This window comes from Syngnathus floridae, chromosome 11 (genome assembly GCF_059516105.1).
Source record: "Syngnathus floridae isolate MCC-2025c chromosome 11, RoL_Sflo_1.0, whole genome shotgun sequence".
Classification (NCBI taxonomy): domain Eukaryota; kingdom Metazoa; phylum Chordata; class Actinopteri; order Syngnathiformes; family Syngnathidae; genus Syngnathus; species Syngnathus floridae.
Genome location: NC_142423.1, coordinates 7456310 through 7482733, shown reverse-complemented (window position 1 = coordinate 7482733; position 26424 = coordinate 7456310). Strand labels below are relative to the sequence as shown.

Sequence of the window (26424 nt, the reverse complement as noted above, 5' to 3'; positions counted from 1 at the left end):
AGTCAATATTCGCAGGCATAGATTCTTTATCCTCTGCCAAGAATGACTAATACTTTGACCATCTCCATGTACTGTAGTATATCTTCTCTGTATGTCTGGAATATATTGAGTACTCGCGTTCCTAATTCTTTAATTCACTTTTAAAGATTTGAATCCTCAAAGAAATACAATCTAGTCTAGATAAAGATTGTACTGACGACAGAGGATTAATTGAAAATAATCCCCTGAGATTACATCCCTTATTGAACCTTTTCTGTCCATGAGTGCTTCGCTTAAACCCATTAAACCTCTGTGTCTCAGCAAGGTGGGGAAAGTATATTCCTCACAATTTGTAATAAAACAGCCATATTTATTTGTCGATATTTTGTTTTTTGTAAACTGGATAAAAACATTGACACAAATTGACATGCCAGTTCATTTGACACTGTGGGCGAAAGCAGATCTACAACAGTGGTTATGAAAGATATCAACTATGGAGGGGAAAAATAGTTTACAGAGCAATGAAACATTTTAAGCAGTCAAACGCTTTGTTCAATGGCAGCTAGAAATGTGTTCAAAAAGCTTCCCTGCAACACAGCAACAAACTGGAGATGACACTGATTTAACAAATGGACAATTCATTAGATAAACCTGCACTCGCGAAATTGAAAACATTTCAAATTAACTCACTTTGGATGGATTGTTTTTAAGGTAAAAATAAATGCAAACTTAAATACACACGTGTGTGTATATATATATATATATATACACTATGTCTTGTATTAGGTCTCATGCCATTGTGCAGATGTACCTAATAAAGTGTCCAGTGAGCTGGCATAGAGCAAAATCCATATTGTCATTAATTAAAATGTCAACTGGTGCCAGTGCACACATGAAGACATGCATGATGGGCATATAAACATTCATGAGAAAAAAAAAAAAAACATATCCTCCCAAATAAGCTTCAACCTGAAGGTCAACCTCGTGAGTCCTGTCCTGCTAATTCATCATACGTACATCCTAGAAGAATCTTTAGAAAAAGATGAAGAAGTTTTTGGTGACAGCAGTGTAAATCAATAAAGTTTTCCTCACCAACGATTGGCAAGATGTTATTTTGTTTACGTCTTCATGGGTGCTTCATTTTGTAAGTCAGGAAAAAAAGAGCAGCTCACATTCTGTTGCAGGCCTGAAAAAAAACATTCCAGGTGAACTATCTGCTCGTGTTTCTCTCTCAGAGCAGCTCAGCTGGGTGGAAACCAAGGCTCCACAAAATCCCAGTGCTTCCACAAAACGAAGAGCAGCACGGTGAGCAGGACAGTGGCGCCCACCCGCGCCCGCGTCTTCATCAGCGGCGTAATGAAGTTGGCCAGCGTGGATACGAACACCAGAAGCACGGCCATGAGCGCCAGGATGACGTTGATGAGCTTGCCCAGCAGAGCACGGGCGTTGGCGTTCTCCACGCCCTCCAGCTGGACCACCTGTTGCTGCTGCTGCTGCAACTCCAGTTTGGTGATGCGTGTCAGGCACGATTCCACTGCCTCCTGCCAGCGCACGTGAAAAATGAGCACACCATCCATCCATCCATCCATCCATCCATCCATCCATCCATCCATCCATCCATCCATCCATCCATCCATCCATCCATCCATCCATCCATCCATCCATCCATCCATCCATCCATCCATCCATCCATCCATCCATCCATCCATCCATCCATCCATCCATCCATCCATCCATCCATCCATCCATCCATCCTTACCTGAATGTCTCTCGCTCTCTCGTAGGACTGATAGGCCACTTTCTCCTCCATGCTGGCCAGTTCTTGTTTGAGATTGCTCATTTCATTCTGATGAAGCTCTGTCAGGTCACTCAGCTGCTCTTCTAATCGTTCATACCTGAATTCAAGACATTTACCAAGCTTTTCAGGGATAAGGTATTTATTATGACATCATTTAAAAAGATATTAAATATATTTATGAATATTATTTGAAAATAACCAAAGAAATAAATAAAAATAAATAAATAAATAAATACATTTATTTATTTATTAATAATAATTTCAAAATAATTTAGTAATAAATAAATAAATAAATAAATAAGTACAACTAAAATCCTAATGAGCTAAAATTCGATCATGCAAGATTGGCTTGTTTTAACTAATGTTCAAAGGCCTTTTTTGGGGGACGGGGTTGCATACCTGTATCTCTCTTCTTGCAGGCACTGTGTCATGTAGGAGTAGTCGCTCTGCAGTTGGCCCTTCATGTCCTCGATGGTGTCCTCCATGTGCGCCTGGCTGGCTTTGATCTCCTGCAAGCCCTCGAGGAGGGAATCCCACGAGCTGTGCACGTGATGATGGTGGTGGTGGTGCCCGTCCAGCCTGGGACTCCCGATCATAGGCCCCAACATGCCGCCTCCCCCTCCACCCGCCCCGCCGGAGTTGCTTCCCGGGGCCGAGCCGGATGTGGCGCTGGAGCACTCGTCGTCGCTGCCGTACTTTGGACTGGACACCAGAGTGGCGCTTCCGCTGAGGGCGCGGGGGGTCGGGGTGACGTCGGAGTGGCCCCCAACTCCGTCCTCCATCGTATCCTTGAGATGGGCGATGTTATCTGCGCTGCCAAACTTGTTCCTGATGAGACTAGCAAACTCTCTGGGCTTGGAGACCACGGAGGTGTGAGTCAGGGCCGAAACGCCACCTTTCACCCCTTCCACTACGCCTCCTCCGAAACCGCTTATCCCAGCACGGACGTTGGCCCCCACGTCTTTGAGTCCTTGCTGCATGTCCCGCAGGACATCCTTGGGCTGCCGGGCTGGTCCATTCTGGACAGACAGGAATCTCAAAAGTTTAGTCTTGAGATGTAAACATCGGAGGAAAATGTAACTATACTAGCTGAGAAACAGAAACTGTGATTGGCAGTAGCTCATATCTCGAAGAAACTCAGGTCAGATCACTCGTAACTCAAGCCATAACTGTATGTTAAATATTTTGGTCCAAAATTTTCTAATGAGGACAAAAGACACAATACAAAATGGATGGCTGGATAGATGTTAGAGGTCTTATGTGACCGATGGGTTTATATTTAGAACCAATTATGTCTGTGTGCAGTAATGACTCACCTGCTCTATCTCCTTTAGCTTCTTGTGATAGTGTTCTAGCTTCTTGTGCAAGTGCGCGATGGTCTGTGCCGACTTTTGATTCTTCTTCTCAAACACCTGCTTGATCCTGGATGCCTGCTGCTTATCGGCATTGTGGGCTAGCTTCAAGTATTCGGCCACATTGTCGTCGCGGGCCTCCTGCTCCACCCGAATCTGCTCCGTCACCTTCAGGATCTTCTGCTGAAGGTGCTCCAGAGCGACTCGCGTCCTCTGGGGCTCGCCGCACCCCGCCCCGCCCGCGCTACCTTCGGCACCGCCGCCGGCAGCCACGCTGGATGCTGACCCCGCTGCGCCCTCTGCGCTAATGTTGCTGTCAGAGCCTCCATGGCTGGCAGTGGACGGGAGGCCAAGAGTTGTCACCTCGCTCTTATCCAGCTGGCATGACGACAAGGAGATAAATAAAGTCATTCTGATGTTCAATCGTCCTTCCCCATTTTAATAAATGGAAAGCCATTCATCTATTCTAGCTTCCCCTAGATTGATAAAATTAGGATAGGAGAGGATAAAGAATATATGCATGTGAGTATTTTTTTTTTTATCTGTCTATGTGTGTTACACCTTTCAATGAAGTTTTGTTTGTTTTGTTAAGTTTGGCAGCAAACATTAGGTGGGAGTGGCGATAAAAAGCTGAAGCCTCTTTTGTAGCATGTATAATAAAGTCAAAGTATTTTCTCTATGTGACCCTTAGAGGACGAAGTTCGAACACCTCAGGGTAACATACAAACAACAAATTGATGTAAATATTTTGGGTGACCACTAATGTGATGATTGATCTAAGAGGGGATTCCCTGCACGGGTATATGGGTGGCATTGGCAGATGGCGCCTCTTAATGCTCGCCTGCCCTCGCCCGCCTGACGTCAAAACAGTGTAATCGGAATCTGCAAACATGAGCTCAGGGAGACACATAACACCGAACATCTCGGATGTCGTGCTCTAATTTCTCTGGACGGGTCAGTGGAAGGATTTATCAGCATTTGACTGGCACAGCGGCGTGATACTGATGGCTGTCATGACTCCCGGGGGCCATTAGCTACCCCCCCCTCTTGCGCCTCTGTGAAAGTAGGTTACAAACACGTTGTAATAGGGATGAGGAAAAAAACAGACGACCCCAAGCGGGAGAACGTGGGATGCGGGGTCGCTGTAAAGCTGACACAGCAGAAGATGCACTGCCTGTGTGATGCTTCATGACTGCGAAGACACAACAATGCAGCAAAGGATGACGCTGTGACCTGACTCTGTCTTTTCATAGCGCAAGCGAGGGGATGGAAGTGACACAAGACTGGCAGCACCGGCACACGACGGGGGTGGATGAGGACATGAGGATGAGGATGAGGAATCAAACGAGAAACGTTACCATACTGCTTTAATCCAATTTGTGCGGTTTGAGTTCCAGTCCCATTCTGCTGCTGCCCACCACCACCTCCTCCTCCTACTCCTCACCTCCTCTTCCTCCCCCGAGCCCCCCACCCCACCCCGCTCCACCTATCTTCACCCTCAGCCGACGCCTGGCTGACGATCACCTCAGGAGGTCCTATGCGGCTCCATTGTTGACGCCGTCGACATCTGCAGTCTCCTCGGCTCCTCTTCCTCGCACTCTCGGCCGCTCTGATCTAGTTCTCTCTCTCCTTGCCTTCTCCTCTCCTCCCCTCCCATCCCCTCCTTTCGGTGCAAATGCTGCCTGTCCTGCCCTGTAATGGAGGTGGGAGCAGATGATGGCGGGGGTGGGGATGGGAGCGAGTTCAGCGCAGGCGTAGCGCCGCCACTGTTGGAGTAGAGGTGTGGGAGGGGCAAAAGGAGCGCAGAAGGGCCTGTGGCGAAGGAAGGGGGGGGGGGGGTAGCTGCAGTAGAAATTTAAACAATCTGCTCCGTTATCGTTAAGAATAAGTTGTTCATTCATTCATTGTACAAGCCATGTTTTAAATGGGATAATGCACAAACATAAATTGTTCATGATCGAGTTACTTTTAGTTCCAATATGTCAGAAAATTGCTGAACATGTTGATCATCTTTTCCAAAGTAAAAGCATGTTTGCAAAGGTTTGATTAAATTGCATGCTATGTTTTTAATGACATTTGCATTCCTTACAATGAGAAATGATTTGAGCTCTGCTTATAGATCGCATAATGTTGGCTGCAACTTAATAATATTATCATTGTATAATTATAAAAACATTTTTGTGGTTAAATAAATAAATAAATAGATAAATAAATAAATAAATAAATAAATAAATAAATAAATAAATGAATACTGCAAGGAGAGCTACAATGCAAAGGTATAACATTTGGAGTCAATTACTTTAAGTGCTCTTTCCAACTCTGCACTTTTATCTTTGTCAAGATAAAAAGGTCCCCATCCATCCCCGTCTAGCAAGGACGCGAGAGTGATGGCACTCTCATTATAAAAATTGTGTTTAAAATAGAAGTCGGATTGACAGAAATCAGGTCAAGTGCAGGGAAACATCAAAAGCAGAGACACCGTTGATTCATCTGGGTGGTAAGAGGTTGCCATGGTGATGCTCAGTGCTATGTTGCCCAGGAGACCATGACTCATGACTTAGTTCAGGGACACAGGTGGGGAACCTGCAAGCTATGAGAAGCATAAGGTAAGTGAGATTTGTTCCAGCCTGTGGTGTCCATTTTTTATAGTGCTTGTCCTCATTATGGTCACAAATGAGCTGGAACCCATCCCAGCTGATATTGGGCTGGAGGCCGGGTAAATCCTGGACTAGGCAAACATACTATGGACTACTTAGTCTTCACTTAATTATGAGGTTATTATCGCTAACGAAAACAAATAGCTACAATAGCTAAATATACATATAACTACTATTGAAAAACATTTTTGTTAATTAAATAATATGTATATTTACTGACCCTGTTGGGTCAGGGTTTAATTAAATGTGACTAAATGCCCCTTTAAAGCACCAAATTCACTCAAATGGACATGAGTCAAAATAAAAACTGTATTGATTCACTCTCTATTGTGTCCACAATCACCCAGTGTAAATGGCAACTTTTTTTTTTTTAAAAGGAAAATAATATGGATTTTCTCATTTTACGTTTTGTACCTTTATTTTGAAGAGGAGAGCTCGTTTTCTACTACTTCCTGTTTTGGTGACTAAATTTCCTGCTGACGTCTCAGTTTATGACAAATTCACCTTGCTTCAGTGTGGTAAGACGATGCTTTTACTTGTTATATTTTGTGTTGAAAGTCAGGAGACGTCGTTTATTGTGCCTTTTTTTGTGCCGTTTGCCTGTTATATGTAAAGACGTACTGCGAGGTAAAGTCGGAAGCTAGGCTGGAGAAACATCTCAAACTTAGCGCCCTTCGAAGCAGAAGGAGGGATGAGGAAACTAAGTGTATTATTTATTTGTCTAACAAATGTCATTATTTTCATTTTAATAAGAGCTGCTGTTTGTAATGTTTAAAAGTTCATTTAATAGTTTTCACGATGCCATGACGTTGGTGGAGAGAATTAAAGTGCACCAGTCGAAAATCTCTGCAGTGCAGTGCGCCCCTACCATTGGAAATGACAACAGACCTATTTAATTCAGACATTTTATTTTGAAGTCAATTAACACAATTTACAGTACAATAAATAAAGGATAGATTTTTCATTTGTAGCTTTACACTTAAAACAGTATATAGCAGGCCCTGTGCACGAGCATCAATAAGCAGGAAGTACAGTCAATATTTGGGCTCATCATCTCCAGGCTGTCACTTTGTGAGCATTGAAATGACCTTTTTCCACACCAGCTCAAATTAGCCCAAGCAGCAGGACTGCCAAAATAAGATAGACATAAATAAGAGTGTTGCAAACAGTTTGCTTTTTAAGGCAGAGAACAACAATTCGTATAATAAATTGCACACATTAGAGCAATAGGAGAGGATTGGCACTTCATTCTTAGTAAATAATACGCTAACTGAGGGTGAGAACATTTTTGTGATCGTAGATTAACGAGAGACGTGCAGAGGAAACACTAAATACCGGATGGGTCCAGTACATCAAGTGCATGTGCAATATTGCAATGGGTTTTCAATGACGCTACTTTACAGTGCTAGTCTATTAGAAAATTCTCTTTTACTTAATGATTTTTAAATGTGCTACCATCTGGTACTGTACATATTTGGACTGGGCGGATTATTAAAAGCTAAACAAAGGGGGAAAAAAACAGGCAGAAGAAGGAACAACACAAAGACGCTCGTGTCACATCTAATCTAAGCAAAGCAAATGTGCGTAGAGCACATTAGAACGCTTTCCTGCATCGAACAATATAAAGTATAAACACACGGTAAGTGCTATTTGGGGTAGGAAAAAAATACAAAACATGATGACTTGTTCCCATCAATGACAAACAACAAAGTAAAAAAAATGTAAAAAGTGGATTCCAGCAAAGAGGAGCCAATGGACGTTCCATCCTCCGTCATTGTTGATTTGGTCGAGGCAGATTGGTGTGAACCCTGATGGTGTCTATTTCAAGTAACGGTCATCCTACATTTCTCCGCTTCCGTGTGGCTGACACGTGAAAACTGCCCGTTATTTCAGTCGACACTTGGGACATTCACTTGATCCAAATGATAAATCCACTAGTGCAAAGATTAACAGTTATCTCTGCAGATCAATTGTTAATATCTTGATATCCCCGCCCCACATATACAATGAATACAAGACCCAAAATGAACCTTAAAGACATGCACGACGGCTGAGGTCCCTTATGTTGTCTCCCGAGAAGCAACTGTCCAGTCTTTGCCCAATTTGGCATTCTTGAGTGTTTTTGTTGGAATATTGGCATTCTTTTAGGAACGCTGCACCGATTGGGGGAGAAGGGTGTGAATCACTCGCTGGATTTTAGCGGCATTCCAACAACTCTTCTCTTTGTCTGATAGAAATCTGTTGAGGAAGAGAGAGGAGAACATTGAGAAGGCAAATCTCAGCAAATCAAACTGCAGATGGCTCATGAAGATGCTCAGTTTTCTCAATTGAAATGAATATAAAGCTATTCAAAACCCTCCTTGCTCCCACTGGATGAGCAATTACATCAGTTTAAGATCAGGGGATGTTGTTGTTAGTCACCTAAATGTTGAACAGAGGCTGTGATTTACCGAAGTCAAATTCCTTGTTTGGCACGCTCAAACATGGCGAATAAAAAAACTCTCGAATCTTAAATATTAATCTCGTATGAAATGGGGCTTGACTGCATGTCACATGCATGTTTTTAAAGTGTGTAGAAAATACCATTCTAGAACATATGGAAATGAAAATAAAAAATTCAAAGGTTTGTTAAAAATAGCCAGGTATTGTAAATATACCTGTAATGTTAGTTTGCTTCCTCTTGAGTCCTCCATTCTCCATCTTCCTTGGCGTTCTCTCCATATTGAAAGGACATTTCTCGGACTTGTTTTCAGGGACGTTCTCCTTCTCGTTCTCTGGTGGCCCCGCCCGGACTCTCTTGGGGTGGACCGTCACCTCTCTTGCCCTTTGACCTGCTGCCTTGCCCAGCATAGTGGATCTGTAGAGTCGTGGCACCTTGGCGCCTGGGATGCCCTCCCACTGGAAATTGCCACTGGCCAGAGGCTGGTCGGATATGAAGTCGAAACCCCAGCGCTGCGATGCCTCCTCCAGGTCTTTCCTCAGGGCGGCCTGGTAGTCCGCCCGCAGCTGCGCCCTGTCAACTGGGCCAAACAGGTTCCGCCGCGCAGGGCGTTTTCCCAGGGGGTTCGAGATCCGCTTGATGTTTGCCATCATTCGACACTAAAAAAAAACACACAGAAGGTGGTAAAGTCTCAAACTCTACCAAAGCTCAATATTTGCTTAATACAAAAAGTGATTTCTTCATGAGCAATATTTGAACTTTCTAAATCCAATACAACCGAGTTGGAAGCTATACCTTCAGACTTTTCAAAAAGTGTCTTACCATTGTTGTAAGCTTCCTCAGTGAGTATTACAGCGCATCTGAGATTGGTGTTACTGTGGAGTCTATTTATAATGCTGAGCCTGAGATGTGACTCACTAGCCCCTCCCACACGAGCGTGACTTGTACATGTCTGGACACAGTTTCACTCAGACATGTGAGGGCAAGTTCTCAGGCTAAAGTTGCATGACTGCACCACTAGGAGGTGCTCTCAGACCATCTGCATTGAAAGGAGTGCAATGGTCCGCTGGTGAAGATCACACAAGGGGGCATGTAGGGCCAAGTAAATTGAACGAATAAATCAACATCATGATGATGATCGTGATAAGCAATTCGTCGAGGGGGAATACTGGCATGGTACGTTTACTCTAAAAGCTACACAGGAAGGAATCAACTGTATCTTGTGAGAATAATGAGTCATTACACCCATCCAGGAAGGGTTGGGCAGGTCCTATGGTCAATTTAGAAACTTCAGTAACATGGAAAGACATACACATCAAAACTGAACACAAGCTCTGAACGTACAGGGATGCCAGTATTGAGATTCGAACTCAGACCCTCCCACTGCGATACTCTGATAAGCTCTAAAATATCTAAAGATCTCAAAATCTACCTTTTTTGGGTAACATTTTTTGTGTAGATTGACTTTTGAATTAAAAAGAATATTTTTTATCCAATAATATTCATTGGATATTTGCCAAAGGTTCTGATAGAACATATGCACTACTCAATCTGGCCACACGGTGAAGTCAGAGGACTGGTGCAATGTGGGATTTTTCCAGGAATTGGGGCTCCTTCATTTGAATTCTAGAGACCGTTCTCACGTGTTTTGAAATACACACGTGGAAACTGAGTCTGAAACAGTAAAGCTATACATAGGATCATTGTACTCACGGGACTTCACTGACCCCACCCACCCATCTTGACAGTTCCAAATGTACTTCAACAAAATTCAACTGTTCCTGTAGACCAGGTCTACGATTATGACAGTAAGAATAGCAATTCCATATAAGGCATATGAACATATAGGTGGCTTGTAATGGACTTAAGAACATTCTGAGAATGACTTTGGAAAAGTTGACTTTTGACCTCCCACCCTCTTATGACAGAAATGGTGACTTGATTCCTGTGAAATGTATGTTTTAATTGGCTTATTAAATAATTACAATTTAAATGTCATCTATAGGCATTTCCACACCAATTTGAAAAGAATGTGACATTTTGGGCGAGTATCACTAAATTTGAAATGCCCCCCCTCCCTTTATAATGGAAATGACGCAGGAGGGCTGCTGGATGGGCGGACCGAAGCGAGGGATTCAAGGCTGTGGCGGGAGAAGGAAAGCCAGCCCACTTACTATGCCGGTACACGTGAGTACCAAACTCGTGTCGGCCGACTATGACCTGTCAACTAAGTTCGACACGCTCCCTTTGTCAAACAACACTGGTAAGTAACACGTGTAATTTCATAACAAAAGAAAATCAAGAGTACTGTATAAATCACTTAAATGTTGGACAGAGGCTGAGATTAACCGGAGTCAAATTCCCTGTTTGGCATGTACAAACTTGGTTAATAAAGCTGATTCTGATAATGTAATAATTTACTACTACTGCTATTACTTCAACTACTACTACTACTATGACATCACTCAACCAGGTGGAAAACATTCTTATTTATTCCATAATACTAATTAGGTAACTTTTAAAACAGACAAAATAGCCCCAATTTAGAGTCAAGAACAATTGAAAAACACATAAATCGCTTTACTTACATTGACAGTCTACAGTCGTCTGATTGAAGCCTTGTTCTGTGCTAGTTCAAGCCTTTTGGCTTTAGCCTCTAAAAAAGGATGACAAGCTTTGTGAGGTTACCGACAGACAACTTGATGGTGTCTCAGGTTTTCTCACACGGAGGTTAGTCAGGGGCTTTTTGAGCTGCGATGGGCGGGGAGCTCAGTTTCTCGTGTGGGGGTGTGGCCTGCTGGGTTCCCACACGTGTATCGAGCCCAGTAAACACATGATCACACGTGACACTTGGATCAGTGCTTGAAGGAAATTCCAGCACCTCAATGTCTGTATATGCATGGAAGGTCATTTTGTCAGCATTTTCCCCTCATGGAGACTGACAAATAGTATCCCTATGAGGGGAAAAATATGACAAAATTGGAACATAGGAGGTTTGTCCCACTACCCTTGATATAATCCAGAGGTGGGCAAATTTGTGCTCACCCAATTTAGCCTTGGGAATTTAAGATGTTGCAACCTCAGTGCAGTTACAGTGGTGTATTTGCTGTACTGCATGTGCTATTTTAATACTTCACTCTCTCTGTGTTCTTTGACCTCCTTCCCCACTCTGCAACATTAACTACAGGTTCCTAGGTTCCAGTTTAATTTCAATAGGACCAATACATCCAGTCCTCATATGTACTGAAGTTAGTGAAAACACAAATATAAGTTTGTAAATGATCAGCATTTGAGGGGCTATACATTACAGTGAAGCTTCGTCAATATGTGCAGCTGAGCTCTGCTGCGCGAGGCCTTTGCGCTGCAGCCACTTAAAAGAATACATTCACTGGCCACAACACCACAGGTGATAAACTCAAGGATTTGGGTCACCAGATTTGGTTCACCACACCTAAAGCAAATCATGCATATGCTTCATTTTTCTGGTAAAAATCGGTGTCTTTAAAAAACAGCAAGATATTGCAAGTATATTTTTATGTTTGTTGCAAAATTTTGGTTTGTTGAAAATTGAATGAAATAGTCATGTTATCCTCAATTAATTATGTATAATGTAATGATATGACGAGCAGATTAAACATTTGCAGACTTGTGGTTTGTGAAAGAATTGATCTTTTTTTTTTTACATTTAAAAATACAATATGTTGAAATGAACACTGGAAACCATGCTAACAGCTTATTTTTTTAATCCAATCCATTTGATTCTTTTTATGTACTTTTCAAATGCAGTTCTGTTGTATTTAACTTTTAATTACAACAGTGTAGACAGCAAAAAAAAAAACGCATTGGGTGGGGGGGAACAACGTTTTGTAAATGGCTCAGGTGACACGTAACCTCTCCGTGGTCGTCACATGACATTCACATCCATCATGCTTATTACATAACAGTGGGTGGGTTAGATACCTTAACTTAAGTAACTGAGTGGATTCCCGCTAATTCGCGAGAGCCGCCCTCGCGGAGACCCGTGAGTCACGGCCCACGAACACGTCACAAGTTCGACCCATCTATAGAATCCTTTGCGCAAATCGTGGAAAGGCGCGCGCAATTTTGAGAGGCCGGCCCCGCTTCTCCACGTGTGTGTGAGCGCGTTATGCCTCTTCACGTGGAATGTATGCGTGAACATACCAGCCGTGGGACTGCAAGGGGTGGGACCGAAAAAATGTAATTGGATAGTGGGATGAGCGGGTGGTGTTAGTGGGGAAACCTCCCGTGGGTCGCGAGATTTTGATCTCAGGGAAAAAGGAATTTCTGATTATCTTTGAATAAACTCTTCATTAAGCACATCATGTGCTCTGCTTTTACAGCTGCTTGCTCAGCTTCTTTAAAAGACAAACACCCCTTTTATAATTATTCCTGACAAATATAACAGTTTTATCTGCAGCATCACTATTTTGTGTGTAGACTTGCATATCCGTTATTTTTTTACATATTTACCATATATGTAACATGACTTATCCCTTGTACAAATGTGTGCAGGACTGCACCGATTATACTCATGCATTTGCAATTTTATCAGCCACACAAGGACACCATTATTTGGAGGTCTTATCTTTTTCTGGGTAAAGGGTTAAAACACTCAAACAGGCGAATTAGATAGCTTACACACAAGAGCACCTAAATAAACTTGTAACCTTGAAGTGTGTTATTGACAACACTCCCGGATTAGATTCATAAAGTATTATCTTCTATGATGGTGCCCACTGTTATGACATTGACCCCACAGGTGAGGTATAGTGAGTGTAATAATGAGTCATCTAGGGGTGGAGAACTTTTCCCGATAATATTGGCGTATTGTACTAAATTCACAATTACGATGTAACCAATATGATAAATATGCAGATGACCCCAACCTGAATCAAGGGAGAGCTCAAATGTAAATCAACTGTGTAGTTTGCTGCAGAAATCCAGAAACCAGTTGGGCGAAATCTTCCTACCTCCAAAACCATCACCTTTCAGGCGAAACCCAAAAGTGCCCAATACAGATGAGTGCAAAAAATTACCAGTTGTGCGGCTTCGTTAGCAATATGTGGAAACAGCGCCATCTGTGGGAAGCACTGGCCACACTGTAGTTCCACAAAAGGCAAATTTATTTGTAATGCTACACTTGTCCCATTAAACTGAATTAAAAACAAAATTAACAAACTGAAGTTTCCCATAGCATTTTGCGAGCACCTGAATAAAAAGATGGCCTCTAATTGAGGGACTAGATTATTGGAATTTACCACATATTGAGCAAAGATAGCAATGTGAGGAAAAGCAGTGTAAACTTGTTTGAAACAACCTGTCTCTTTAATTGAGGGACAATTACACATAGTATCAAAGTACAGAAAATGAAAAATTGATTCAGGTCAACAGATAGGTTTTAATCCTTTAGATCACCCACCCACACATGGATGGAAATCTTCACTATTTCATAAGAAAGTAGCATGAACATCAGTTGGCCTTCAATATCGCACCAAGGAGCGCAAATTTCTTCCTTCCAAATCCATACACAATGAAACTATGGGTCAAACTACACATCCATTTATAAAAACAGAAAGACCAACACATTGTTGGGTGATTACTGGTGGAATGCTAAGGTGGTGCACTTTCAGGACTGGTATGAAAACATCACTCCCGTGCACACCCAAAAATTTATGTAAAATGACCATAACAAAATCAGGGAGCCTAAAACTCTTGACGGATAAAAAACAAAAACAATTTTTATCACGTGAAAACAAAGTACAACCGTTTTCATCATCTCTCATCCTGTTCTTCTACTTTCTGTCATTAGATCTGGAGCGACTGTGAAAAGAGAAAGGCACAAAAAGCTGCAATTTAGTCAACGGACCGCTGAAAGCTCCAATCGTATTTTAAAGGATTCAAGGCTATGTACCTCCTTGACCGAGAGAAGGACCTTGAAGGTTTGTGGTTCCTGTCCCGAGAGAGGGACCGCTCCCTCCTCCTGTCTCTTGAGAAAGACCTGCATAAAAGAAACAAACAGCCCATTAAATCTACTACCATGTTTGGCCGAGCGAGACTTGAGTAGCTCATCTCGGTAATATCCTGTTGCCACAAAAACATGACACGATTATCACAGCAGAAGCCCGAGTTTGAACGATCATGTCGAAAAGTGATATACCTGCTGCGGCTGCGACTGAAACTCCTCCTGCGTGGAGATCTGTGTGGGGAAAATACGAAAATGTTAAAAACCTCAACTGATGCATCCCTCATGGCTAGACCTTTACACATAACCCATGTTAGTTTGTGGACCCCCATCAGGACTGGAATAAGGTTTTACTAACTATATTGAGCACTAGCATTAGGCCGTATACCAATACACCCTTCAGAAGGTCTCACCTAACCCACAGGACAAGGTCCATTCAACAACTACCGTTAGAATTGCAAATAAAGCCAAAGCCTCGAGATGAGCCAACTAATAACACCAACTGTCCCTACGTGAAGCTAGGACGCCACCCCATGGACTGGCACTTTTGTAGGATTAACGTCTTACTGGTCCACTGCATGCTCACCACGACAACATTTGGAAACAACCAAGTAGCCAAATTAATTCAGTACTAATGAGTGGATAACTATGCTCAAACCCCCTTATACGTCTAATTAAATGTCTGGACAAGTTTCCGGACATTTGATGGTGGGCCCTTCACCTTTTAGGGAAGGGGGGGAAAAAAAAAGAAGTTACAGTAATGGGTGAGGACAAAAATGACAAACTTGTATGTAAGAAAAAAAGGAAAAAAAAAAAAGAAAAACCTCTAAACCAGCTGTCTCTTCACTTTTAAAACTGTTATCAGTGTACTGAATGAAGCAGGAAAACTTACTAGTATTTTTGGTTTTCAACAAGCTAGATATGACGAAAGGGAGGCAGACTGTAGGCCGGGTAGGAAGAATTGGCAGAATAGGCCTGGCCAGATGCTGCGAGGTGATAAGGCGGCAGGCAGGCGGGGGGGCTGGCTGCGGCTTTTTTCCTGCTTTAATTGGTTAGCCGAAGGCTGCCGCTGGTAGGTTGTCGACATTTGGAAACGCGATACGCTGATTGGAATGTGAAGTGGGCCGCTGCCGTTTGGGTTAAGGTTGAAGGAGGAGGTGGCTGAGAAGAGCATGATGAGGAACCAATGGCCTGGTGCAACCTGACGACTGGCCATGCCTGGGTCATGTGACAGCACCAGTCAAGCTGATTGAGGCACGATGGTCAGCAGTCACATGATGCTGAAAGAGGACTAGTTGATTGACTCTGAGGGTGGTGAGAAGAGGCATGGTGGTGGCTCTGCAACGGGTTTCATTCTTATTAATATATATGGAAAATAAAAAGCATCCTCAATCAAAAAGGAAATGCATCACATTTGGCACTCTTACCCCTTTTCCCAGTTTAACAACTTTTGGGTGATTTCATACAGTCAACGTAGAAACAACCTCTTGAGTCGATTGCGTACTTGGTGCTTAAAGCTTACGATCTATCGTTTAATCTAGAAAACTGCTAGACGATGCAGTCCCAGCAAAGTGATTACGTTAACTTTGGGTAAAATATATTAGAAGTTAAAAAAAAAAAAAAAAAAAATTCTAGTCTGAAAATATTAATTGGAGTTACTTACTACAAGAAATATTTTTGTACAATTTCATTTTAGCCTGACGTTTTGGAACGGAGCTTCTACTGCATTGGAAATAGCAACGAGACCATCTCCATCCTAAGACTTTTAAAATTAACGAGGCCTTGCTTGCTATGGGACGAAGCACCAAAACATACACTATGTAGTCAAATCACTTCGCAGGGACTACATAATATAATGGAAGCTTCTATTTTCATCTTATACTAATATTGGTTCTATTTAATTGTCCCTATACTGTCACCGATATTGATAACAAGCCTTTACAAATGGAACACATAAAAAGACAAAACTATCCCCAATTTGGAAAGTATCCCGCGAATGACAGTGACGGCCGAAATTGCCATGATTACAAATGTAGGCTATGGCCGACCAAAGTCAAAAACATCTCGCAGTGTCACCTTCGCCTTGCCGGTGGACTACGCCGCCTGTAATCATCTCGGTCTCGGGGACGTCTGCTCCACGATGGCGGGGCGCCGCGGGAGCGACTGCGTTTCTCCCCGTTGGACAGCTCTACTCGCACACGGCAACCACACAATGTTCTAGACAAACCAGAAAATAGGAAATGCGATAATTAGTTTCCATATTCCTGATTGTATCTCACGTTTAGTTGTGCTCAATCCCTACCTTCCGTCAAGCTCTCGCACCGCATCAGTAGCATCTCTGGGGTCTTCAAATTCGACAAAGGCAAAGCCTGGGGGGTTTCTCGCCACCCACACACTGCGGAGAGGCCCATAGTAACTGAACGACCTTTCTAACTCGGTCTTGTTTCCATTGTTGCCCAGATTTCCAACGTAGACCTTGCAGTCAAGTGGACATTCACGGTGCATGGCTGGATCTGTAAAAGTAGGGTGTTTAAAATTAAGGCTATTTTACTGGTTAAACTTACAATTACTTGATCACATTGGTAAGGCAGTTTACATGACCATATATGATATGATCAATTGTTTCGGGCGGGAAATGAAAAAACCAAAACCAGAAAAATTGCAACACGTATCAACATGTGAGAGACAAAAACACGTCGATTGAAAGATGCATTAACGTTTAGCTTTTCCAATACATCCATATTGTGTTACAAACATCCTTCATCACATACCGTCTTGGAGGGAGGACAGTCAGAAAAGGCCCCGGCCTATTTTTCAAGATCGGCTAAACTAGTCTTAGCGCAAAAGGGAGTTGCTCCCGGAGTCTCACAGTTAACAAATTATCCATTGGTAACATAATCAACAAAGTGGTGTTGCACCATCTCAGCCATTTAAATCTGTAACTCGCATAAAAAAGGCATTGTTTCGTCCCGTCGAAGCTAACGGCTAGCACGAGAACAGCTAAAATGGCCGTCGCCTGTTTCAAGGCCTCACCCTTCGGTCACAGAAAGCAAACAAAGGATCACATATTTGTCTACAATTAATAACACGAACAATGATGCAAGGCTACATGCTCACGTACATGATGATGATGAAAAGGCTTCCTACCTTATCGGTGTTGATTAGGAGTTTGATTTGCTTTGCGCTTTCTTGGAACGTAATGTACCTTTTCCGCTGTCGATGGAAAATGGCGTGTTGTATCGTCCGCATTCAGTTACCCTCGTCGTCCAGGGAGGGCGGGGCAATTTTAGGTCCCCTAGCTCCGACTTAAAATGCAACTGGTCATTTCCATGTAATGCCAATGATAACGTTAGACATTTGTATATATTTTTTAAGTGATCCATTTTTATTGCCATCAAAATTTTAAATGGGTTGCGTTTCCTATGCTGAATCGGCCATGCTTGAAGTCCGACTTTAAAAAAGCATTTTGACGCTTTGGATACATTCAAAGGCAAAAAAAGGAAAAGGAAACAAAATGTGCAAAGTTCGGAGCATGCCTCAGTCTTGAACATTTGCAAATTAGAAACATCAAAAGAAAAAATATTAGGAGTTACAGAATTCCAATACTCATGAACGCTTCTTGTTGAGGGAAACGCCCCCACACCCCGTTCGCCACCGCCCACAAACTCACTCAGCTGGGGCAGCAGGTGACAGTTGAGCTCGTACGAGGAACAGCACGACCTCACTCAGGCTATCAACATAACAGCGACACTCACAGCGCTTAAAAAAAAAAAAAAAAAAAAAACTCTCTATACTTTACATTATACACTGCGTCATTTGAGAATCCTTTCCTCCCTCGTTGGTACCACAAAGCTCGCAAGCATTTCGACAGGCAGAGAGACGAAGGACTTAATCGGCACGACGTCTACCGAAGGCTTTCGTTCTTGTTTTGGTAACTACTGACAGGCCGCCGCCGACTATGTCAGAGCCGACCGCGGAGGTGAAGCTGGAGGTGAAGCAGGGGAGCAAAGAGGTGAAAGAGAGCGAAAACGTAGCCGAGAAATATTCTGTCATGACGGTGAGCAAGAACACCGAGATGAACATGGAAGAGTTGTCGTCCGCCTTCAGCGCCGTGCCCACTCACAAGCCGGTTAAAAAGGTAACTACGCTGTCATAAGATCGAAAACACATCGAGGCTTGGTGGTGCCGCATTTTGTGACCTATTTCAGGCAATAATCGTTTAATGTGTGTAACACCCAGCTAATCTAAACTCCACCAACTGGTCTCTTTAAGCCCTATAACTAGCTTCTGGTTCAGTTCAGCCAATAGATATTTAAATATCTACCTGTTCAGGAGCATTATTTTATTTTGATTTTATAATATGTCTAAACATTTCCCCGATTCCACTATATGAATTGTATGACTTTTTTTTTGCATCAGCTACACAACAGCCTACGAATTGAGCAAACTGTATTTTCATTTCTTGCAATGCCACATCCATCCTTTGGCCTTGTCTTCCTGTCTGCTAGACTTTACACATGAAAGTTTCATGTGACCCCAAACAAGATCACCGTGGAGACACTTAGTCTGACAGTACACTGAGCAAAAATAAGGGGAGATAAACCCAAGAGGATGGAGTGTCTTGTGCACAGGCACACTGTAAACACTACAGTTGTATTTGAGACATGCGTGACAGCTAATACGAAGCGAACACTGTGCTTGTTTGTTCCACATGATCAAAGAGTATAAGGAAGTAAGTCCTTGAAATATTGTAAAGCCAACGGAAAGTATCTTTGTTGAAGCTGTAGCGTACCAGAGAAGAGCAGTTTTAAAAAAATACACTTTAACCAGGCTCATCAGAAATCTTTGTCTAATCTTTAACCCAGCAAGTTTGTTCTGGAGTTATACTTTCACATCCTCTTTCCTTTTTTTTTTTTTTTAAAGTGACACAATGCATTGCATCACAGATCCCTGAACACAGTTTTTTGCTTATTTTGTTTTGGGAGAAACATAGTTTGAATTAAAGATTGTCATTTAACCAAATTACCTTGACTAAATTTGAGGAAATATTTTTAATTTAATCCTTTCCCTTATCTCCATGTAACTCTTACTTTGGAATTGTGCCAGCCAGTGTGTGGTGAAATATGCCTGTGTCTTGTCAGGTACATCTCAAGGAAACCACTTTGTTCTTTGTTGCCACGGTGTGTTATTTACACTGGTATGCAGGCAGTTTAGCAGTTCTGCCTAGAAACCAACGATGGATCACGTTTGAAAACCCGGGAGATGAAGCGCATGACTGGAATTGCATCTGAAAGCTTATACTCTTGCTCAGAATGTTGCGTCATGGTGTGAATATTCCAGTGTCTGTTGAGTTTCGGAAAGGTCATTTCCTTTTCAAAGGGTCTATCTGCAGTGCTAGCATCGAGACTGGCATTGCAATCACACATTCTTTGAGAAATCTGATTGCTGTTTAGATCGCAGTTTTTCATTTGTTCACGGATCAATTTTTATGATGAACTTTCAGCAAATCCAGTTTGTGGAGGACAAGCAGGAGTTCAGCCGGTTCCCCACCAAGGCAGGCCGTCGTTCCCTGTCCCGCTCCATTTCCCAGTCGTCCACCGACAGCTACAGCTCAGGTAAGAAGCTTTCCCAGACCCTGCCATCTAATTTTTGTCCTAAAAAGTAAACAGTAATGACTTTGTTTGTCTTCTGTATCTTATTCCCCAGCTGCGTCCTACACAGACAGCTCAGACGACGAAACTTCACCTCGGGACAAAACACAGATCAACTCCAAGGGCAGCAGTGACTTCTGCGTCAAGAACATTAAACAAGCAGAGTTTGGGAGACGTGAGATTGAGATTGCTGAACAAGGTAGGACACCTACTAGCATGTCATATTTTAATTGTTGTGGTTTGTAGTTTGCCGTGATATTGAGCAAATCAGGATTTGGGGATTCACAAAAGCCATAACTTGGATGCCCACTAAATAATTTGCATATATATCAGGAGCAGCATGAAAAGAATGCAATAAATCCTCCCTCTCTTTGCTTTGGGTACTTGTAACTCTCTCACACTGCTCTCACGTTCTGTTCTCAGACATGTCGGCACTGATCGCTCTCCGGAAGCGAGCACAGAGTGAGAAACCACTGGCAGGTGCCAAAATTGTGGGCTGCACTCACATCACCGCACAGACCGCAGTAAGATATTTAATTTGAGCCCAAATCGAGACTTTTGTTCCACTTTAACCATATTGAATCAATTGTGGTGTTTCTTTACATAGCGTCGAGCATAGAGAGCATCACTTTCTCAAAGCACTCCCGTGTGTGGTTTTAGGTGCTGATTGAGACACTGGTGGCTCTTGGGGCTCAGTGCCGCTGGACCGCCTGCAACATTTACTCGACACAAAATGAAGTGGCCGCTGCTCTGTCAGAGATAGGTAAACACTCAGAACAGATTACATTCATTGAAGGTCATTGCTATGGGCCCATAAATGCTCTGGCTTGGATACGGTACAAAAAGTCACTGTCCCATGTTATTACTTTGGAGATGAAAAAAAAAAGTCTTAGTTTTGTAGACAACGGGACCTCCAATGGGCCTGTTATGGGAACCAGGGAACTTAATGAAAACATTAAACATTATCAGGTGGTTGCTATGTGGTGGTCAAACTATGTCATTTATTTCACTTCTATTGATTTGTGCTCTGGCGTGTTAATGGCTTGTAACAAAGTTAGGACACGCAACAGGAGTAGCCCTGCATATAACTCACCAAATGCAATCATTGTGGGAAATTTGGATGTCACCTATGTGCTACATTTCAGGTGTCGCCGTGTTCGCCTGGAAGGGGGAGTCTGAGGATGATTTCTGGTGGTGTATCGACCGATGTGTCAACACTGAAGGATGGCAGCCTAATATGGTAGTCGAACAACATCGGAGGCTGGAGTCGAAAATGTATACTGTTCAACTGAGAAATAGTTTCCTGCTAGATCCTGGACGATGGAGGTGACCTGACACACTGGATGTACAAGAAATACCCAAATGTCTTCAAGAAGATCCGAGGCATTGTAGAGGAGAGCGTCACTGGGGTTCACAGGTTATCTGTTACTAACATCAATACACAAGCGCAATATTCAAACACAGCAGTGCTGTCCGATGTAAAGACAACACATCGTGTCTTCTCTTTCCAGGCTGTATCAGCTCTCCAAAGCGGGCAAACTGTGCGTGCCAGCCATGAATGTGAATGATTCTGTGACTAAGCAGAAGTTTGACAACCTTTACTGCTGCAGAGAGTCTATCTTGGACGGGTGAGTGGGTCTGATGTGCGAGTTTGTGTAGGCTGAGCGAGATAGTCATGTCCAAAAAATTGTACAAAATGTTTGTTTGGCAGCTCTATAGAGACATCAGATGCCATTATCACTTCTAAGAAAACTTGACAGCGCTCCAAAGTATATTAGCTCTGTTAATTTTCACCAAGGCCTCATAGGTCTTGCGCAATGCGTCTACGGCTCTGTAAGCTTTCAACTGTCCTACTGCCGGCCACTTCACAATTTATTGTTTCCCTCTGATTAATAATCGGCCAGAGGGACTTGTAGCAATTGTTCCATCATCAAACCCTTTCAAAGGCCACACTGAAAAAAATCGAACTTATTTATGGTTATGAAGGTGAAGGCCATTGCATTTGACATTTTAGATTAGAGAATACAGGACTGTCATTAATTCTGCCGCAGTACAGTCAGTGCAATAAGACAGACTGTTCAGTCGAACGCTGACTCAGCTGATTTAGATTCACTGACAGGCCTTTTCCCTCCTCCACACAATGTGATCATGTTCTGCCTCTGTTGTTTTCAAGCTTGAAGAGAACCACAGATGTCATGTTTGGAGGCAAGCAAGTGGTTGTGTGTGGTTACGGTGAGGTGAGATGCGTCATTTAATCTTGTGTAATAACCTCATGCCAACGTACGTATCTTCATAACGCAACGTATAATGCATTATTTTATCTTTGTAGGTTGGAAAAGGTTGCTGTGCTGCATTGAAAGCTCTCGGGGCTATTGTCTACATCACAGAGATCGATCCTATTTGTGCCCTGCAAGCTTGGTGAGCAAAACAAAAAAGTATTTGTTGGAAACCAAACTCAGAAATCTAGTCAAGCTAACCAAAACTATGTATTGCTCAAAACATTTCCAACCGCATTTTTTCATTGCGGTGATGCAACCTCTTTTTGTTGCGTGTGAACAGCATGGATGGATTCAGAGTTGTCAAGCTGAATGAGGTCATTCGCCATGTTGATATCACCATCACATGCACTGGTAACTCCACTCAACACGAGGCATCGAGCTGTGTTGACTGTGTACGCTCACAGTTGAGTTGTACTTTTCCGCAGGAAACAAGAATGTGGTGACCAGAGACCAGCTGGACCGCATGAAAAATGGCTCCATTGTGTGCAACATGGGGCACTCCAATACTGAGATTGATGTGGTAAAATAAATATCTCTTTATAAATGGAGTATTCTAACTCGGTATTTATTCGAGATGTCAAACGCAACTCACTAACCATGTATGATTGAAACTCCCTCCAGGCAAGCCTTCGCACCCCCGAGCTGACATGGGAGAGGGTGCGTTCGCAGGTCGATCACGTCATTTGGCCCGACGGCAAGAGAGTCATTCTGCTAGCTGAAGTGAGCGGACATATGCAATAGATACATTCATTGCTCTTATTTATAGAGTGGAATTTGAAAGTATGTACTTGTAGGAAAGGCAATACAAAGTTTGAATGCTGTTGCTTTTTTTAGGGACGCCTCCTCAATCTCAGCTGCTCCACTGTTCCAACCTTTGTGCTGTCCATCACCGCCACCACTCAGGTAACAACAATGGCTACATTACTTTTTGCCAAGCATCTTTTTCCTCTGTTTTTTTGGGGGGTAATTAAGATATTGTAGCTAGTAGCCAACCCGTAGTTGAGTTACATTTAGAATTTTTTTTTATACTTCCTTTTTTTCAGGCACTGGCCCTGATAGAGTTGTACAATGCTCCAGAGGGACGATACAAACAAGATGTTTACCTGCTTCCTAAAAAGATGGGTAAGGACGATTAAGGATTCTACCTTACTGAAATGATAAATTCGACTTTGTTTCAACATATCTTTGAAAACCTGCGTTCCAGATGAATACGTGGCCAGTCTTCACCTAGCAACTTTTGATGCCCACCTGACGGAGCTCAGTGATGAGCAAGCAAAATATTTGGGCCTGAATAAGAACGGTCCTTTCAAACCCAACTACTACAGGTAAGTGTTGACTATCTCTTTTAACTAAATTTGTTTGGAAATTGCTTTACATCTCAATTGCATAAATGTGCAAAATGTAAGGAGTAACTTTTTCCCCATTTGTTCTACACAGGTACTAGCTTGCAAAAAGCGACACCTCGGCACGCCCATGTGCTGATGACAGCCAAGACACAAGACCTGTTAGTGTATGTCCTATGTTATAGTCTACGCAAGAAGACATTTTAGTGTATGTTCATATTCGTCTCACCTACTTGATTTCACAGAAATGTTCGTAGTAGTCCACATTAACACACAAATGTATTTAAAATTTTGTGCCAAATAACTGTAAAAGGGAAGGCTCACATATTTAAAATAGTAATGGTTCACTTTATGTGATGGAAAGAAATTAATTCCCTGGGATGTGATGTTTTATAACCTTGTGCAAGGGAATCTATGAAATCTTTTAACCTGACTGATACTTATAATTGGCCATCAACATTATGTATGAGACATGGCCACTGTCGACGGCAAGTCGAACCTTGTCTAATTTGAACAATAATGAGTCATCGATAGTATATGGACCAAATAACAGTATTGGTATGCAAATATTATTCAATAATTCATTTTTTTTCTAGTTAGTCCCTTGTAGCATTTCCCTGTACTTCTAAATGAGCCATAACATCCACAAAATATGTTGGCATTTGATACCGTCCTGCAGGCAGAAAACTTTGGTTACTTGCTGACTGAATCACATTCCAAATGATAAGCTAGAGAAGAAATGTTCTTGCCTCTGTAGTGTCAAGTCTCTGTGAAGAATCACCACCTGTATGTAAACTAAATCTAGTACTTTATGATCCCAGAAGACATTGATTTGTTCGTAAAAAGAATGATAAGATGGTGCATGCAACTCAGGGCGGTTAAAAACAGGGATGTCTATAGCAGGGGTCACCAACTTTTTGGGAAACTGAGAGCTGCTCTTTTGGATACTGATTAAAGTGTTTGTTTTTGTTGAGGTTAAAACATGATGATGATTTCGAACATGACTAATTTAAGCATGTTGGAAAAAAATTTATTATTATGCAACACTTTATTTCTATTAATCTAGCCTCCAATTGTTTACATTTTCAAAGGATCACTTCTGCAAAATTCCGAGGAAATTACTGGTGTGCAAATTTTAAACAGGTCCATGAGCTCCTCATATTGGTGACCTCTGGCCTATAAGCGTTGATGTCAGTCTTGGGATGTAATCAAATAGATGAAATGAAGTAGTCCACTGTGAAAGCGTATTGCTGCGTATTCTATTGTGTCTAGAACACGTGAGTCACATACTGCATGCTCTACAAAGTCTAGAACATTGTTTTGTACTGTATACACAGCCACCAATAGCTCATCTCGGTGAAGTTTCTAAAAACACAACACACCCATACACAAAATATGCGTTGTGAGATTTGTCTATAGATTTTTCTCGCAATATTTTTGTAACAAAGACATCTGGAACAATGACGAGCTTTGTTATCTTTTTAGAGATGATATAGTTAGCTGTACACTCTTGTGCTTTTAGCACTGCTCACGTTTTTCAGTTCAACCTGCTACCAATTGTGAGGCTTCTTATCACACGTACAATATGATTATTTCTGTACTTCTTGTGTTTTAAATTTTAAAGACCATGTTGAATTATTTAGCTGAGATAGAGTCTTGCTTTTATGTGTTCCGACATGCATTCGATCTTTACCATGTGGGCCACTTAATTACCATCCCAAATGATAAAATCTACTCATTTGGCCTTTCATTTTAGCACCTTTTCGCAGATTTGTGCATTGAAGTTTTTCTTTCAATCTACTGGATTTAATTCAAAAGTAGCCTTGCGTGAGCTACTATGTCACCGTTGCATTTGTAATTTCAAGAGCATATGAACCAAAGGTAAACTTATCTATGAGGACATCATTGTCAGGAAGCTGAGTGCCGTAACCATGGTTACGGCGCAGCTGACAGTGCCTTGTGACTCAGAACAGTTTGTATCTGCCGTACATTTGTCTGTTTTTGCAAGTATTGCTGATACCAACATGGTGTTCCGCTATGCAGTTATTCGTCTGTTAAAAATGATTTAATCCTGCAGTGGTGGGGGGGGGATCTTACTCATGTATTCATAACAGTAATTTTAAGTGAATACACAATGTTTTCTTCTCTGTTATAGCCCTTGTAATTTATTCCTTTGATTGTTTTCCATGTAATCACAATCAAGACTTTTAATGATGTTTTCCTAATAGCACTTAAACATGCCTTCAATGGTAGATTCATGTTACTTTGATCAATAATAATGCATTTTAATTTGTGTTGTCATATAACAGGACATATGAATGTGTTTTTTTGGCTGATGGTTGTCAACAGGATATATGCACACCACTGTGAGTTTTAGTTGCACACTTGTAGTCTTTGGCGTGGAAGTTATGGATATGATTTATTAGCTCTAAAGTAGGCTTTGAGAGCACAGTAACTGTATTTAGTTTTAAAATGCAATCACAACAGAATACTGTATGCTGTGGCAAATCCATGTGCACCGTTCCCTTTAATAAACTGCTGGTAATTTAGCAAATGGCTATGGCAAATCATTTCATAATGAGTAACTAAAGCTTTGGAAGATTATTAATTTTCCATGTCATATAGCACCAATAAATGACATGAATAATAAACAGGGTGGTCATATGCACTTTAAAGAGACATACAGTAAGCCCTCACTATTTCATGGTTCAACTTTCATGGCCTTGCTTCTTCATGGATGTTTTTCACAGTGCATTGTGTTATGGCTTCAGAAGAAAAAGACATTATAGAGCGGAGTCAGGCCACAGAGGCGCACTATATAGTATGTACTTTGTATTAATGTTTAAAATTACTATTTTACTGTTGTTATCTGGAGGAAAGTCTTTAGTTCTCTTTGTTAAACAAATGCTTGGGCCTGAAAACATGTTTTGTCCTTTGGTTTC

At 42.0% G+C, this 26424-nt stretch overlaps 4 protein-coding genes across 6 annotated transcripts; 1 reads left to right on the top strand and 3 right to left on the bottom strand.

The window, feature by feature from the left end:
* Window positions 1-328: 328 nt before the first annotated feature.
* tmcc2 (transmembrane and coiled-coil domain family 2) lies at window positions 329-4854 on the bottom strand. The gene is made up of 5 exons (XM_088388634.1): window positions 4488-4854; window positions 3094-3507; window positions 2177-2796; window positions 1739-1874; window positions 329-1520 (listed from the first exon to the last, which is right to left on the bottom strand). The coding sequence occupies exons 1-5, from the start codon at window positions 4488-4490 to the stop codon at window positions 1221-1223; spliced, it is 1473 nt and encodes a 490-aa protein (XP_088244760.1). The 5' UTR covers window positions 4491-4854; the 3' UTR covers window positions 329-1220.
* Window positions 4855-6677: 1823 nt separating this feature from the next.
* cdkn1a (cyclin dependent kinase inhibitor 1A) lies at window positions 6678-10974 on the bottom strand. 2 transcript variants are annotated; one of them, XM_088390548.1, is made up of 3 exons: window positions 10815-10974; window positions 8444-8885; window positions 6678-8024 (listed from the first exon to the last, which is right to left on the bottom strand). In XM_088390548.1, the coding sequence occupies exons 2-3, from the start codon at window positions 8877-8879 to the stop codon at window positions 7969-7971; spliced, it is 492 nt and encodes a 163-aa protein (XP_088246674.1). In that variant the 5' UTR covers window positions 8880-8885; window positions 10815-10974; the 3' UTR covers window positions 6678-7968. The 2 variants fall into 2 exon arrangements, with proteins under 2 accessions (XP_088246674.1, XP_088246673.1); XM_088390547.1 differs by lacking the exon at window positions 10815-10974 and adding an exon at window positions 9049-9246.
* A 2576-nt stretch (window positions 10975-13550) lies between these two features.
* srsf3b (serine and arginine rich splicing factor 3b) lies at window positions 13551-17519 on the bottom strand. Its single transcript, XM_088389476.1, has 6 exons — window positions 17357-17519; window positions 16512-16722; window positions 16286-16426; window positions 14405-14443; window positions 14159-14245; window positions 13551-14067 (listed from the first exon to the last, which is right to left on the bottom strand). The coding sequence occupies exons 2-6, from the start codon at window positions 16712-16714 to the stop codon at window positions 14040-14042; spliced, it is 498 nt and encodes a 165-aa protein (XP_088245602.1). The 5' UTR covers window positions 16715-16722; window positions 17357-17519; the 3' UTR covers window positions 13551-14039.
* A 365-nt stretch (window positions 17520-17884) lies between these two features.
* Window positions 17885-26036, top strand: LOC148390746 (S-adenosylhomocysteine hydrolase-like protein 1). 2 transcript variants are annotated; one of them, XM_088389473.1, is made up of 17 exons: window positions 17885-18347; window positions 19713-19824; window positions 19916-20059; window positions 20284-20384; window positions 20521-20623; window positions 21006-21100; window positions 21171-21277; window positions 21372-21488; window positions 22034-22097; window positions 22190-22278; window positions 22420-22490; window positions 22565-22659; window positions 22761-22859; window positions 22974-23042; window positions 23183-23261; window positions 23344-23464; window positions 23577-26036. In XM_088389473.1, the coding sequence occupies exons 1-17, from the start codon at window positions 18168-18170 to the stop codon at window positions 23581-23583; spliced, it is 1653 nt and encodes a 550-aa protein (XP_088245599.1). In that variant the 5' UTR covers window positions 17885-18167; the 3' UTR covers window positions 23584-26036. The 2 variants fall into 2 exon arrangements, with proteins under 2 accessions (XP_088245599.1, XP_088245601.1); XM_088389475.1 differs by lacking the exon at window positions 23577-26036 and having other exon boundaries at window positions 23344-23468.
* Window positions 26037-26424: the final 388 nt, after the last annotated feature.

Bases quoted from the DNA above. Each gene is read 5' to 3' on its own strand.
- tmcc2 (XM_088388634.1), bottom strand. The intron at 1,875-2,176 runs GTATGCAACCCC...TCTTGAATTCAG, and splicing joins CTGCAAGAAGAGAGATACAG to GTATGAACGATTAGAAGAGC. The intron at 1,521-1,738 runs GTAAGGATGGAT...GTGCGCTGGCAG, and splicing joins AGAGAGCGAGAGACATTCAG to GAGGCAGTGGAATCGTGCCT.
- cdkn1a (XM_088390547.1), bottom strand. The intron at 8,025-8,443 runs GTATATTTACAA...CTTCCTCAACAG, and splicing joins GAAGCAAACTAACATTACAG to ATTTCTATCAGACAAAGAGA.
- srsf3b (XM_088389476.1), bottom strand. From the start codon at position 16,714: ATGCACCGTGAATGTCCACTTGACTGCAAGGTCTACGTTGGAAATCTG. The intron at 14,444-16,285 runs GTGACACTGCGA...TTCCCCACACAG, and splicing joins AGTCCACCGGCAAGGCGAAG to ATCTCCACGCAGGAGGAGTT. The intron at 14,246-14,404 runs GTATATCACTTT...TCTTTTATGCAG, and splicing joins TTCAGTCGCAGCCGCAGCAG to GTCTTTCTCAAGAGACAGGA.
- LOC148390746 (XM_088389473.1), top strand. From the start codon at position 18,168: ATGTCAGAGCCGACCGCGGAGGTGAAGCTGGAGGTGAAGCAGGGGAGC. The intron at 20,385-20,520 runs GTAAGATATTTA...GTGTGGTTTTAG, and splicing joins ACATCACCGCACAGACCGCA to GTGCTGATTGAGACACTGGT. The intron at 23,262-23,343 runs GTAAGGACGATT...CCTGCGTTCCAG, and splicing joins CCTGCTTCCTAAAAAGATGG to ATGAATACGTGGCCAGTCTT.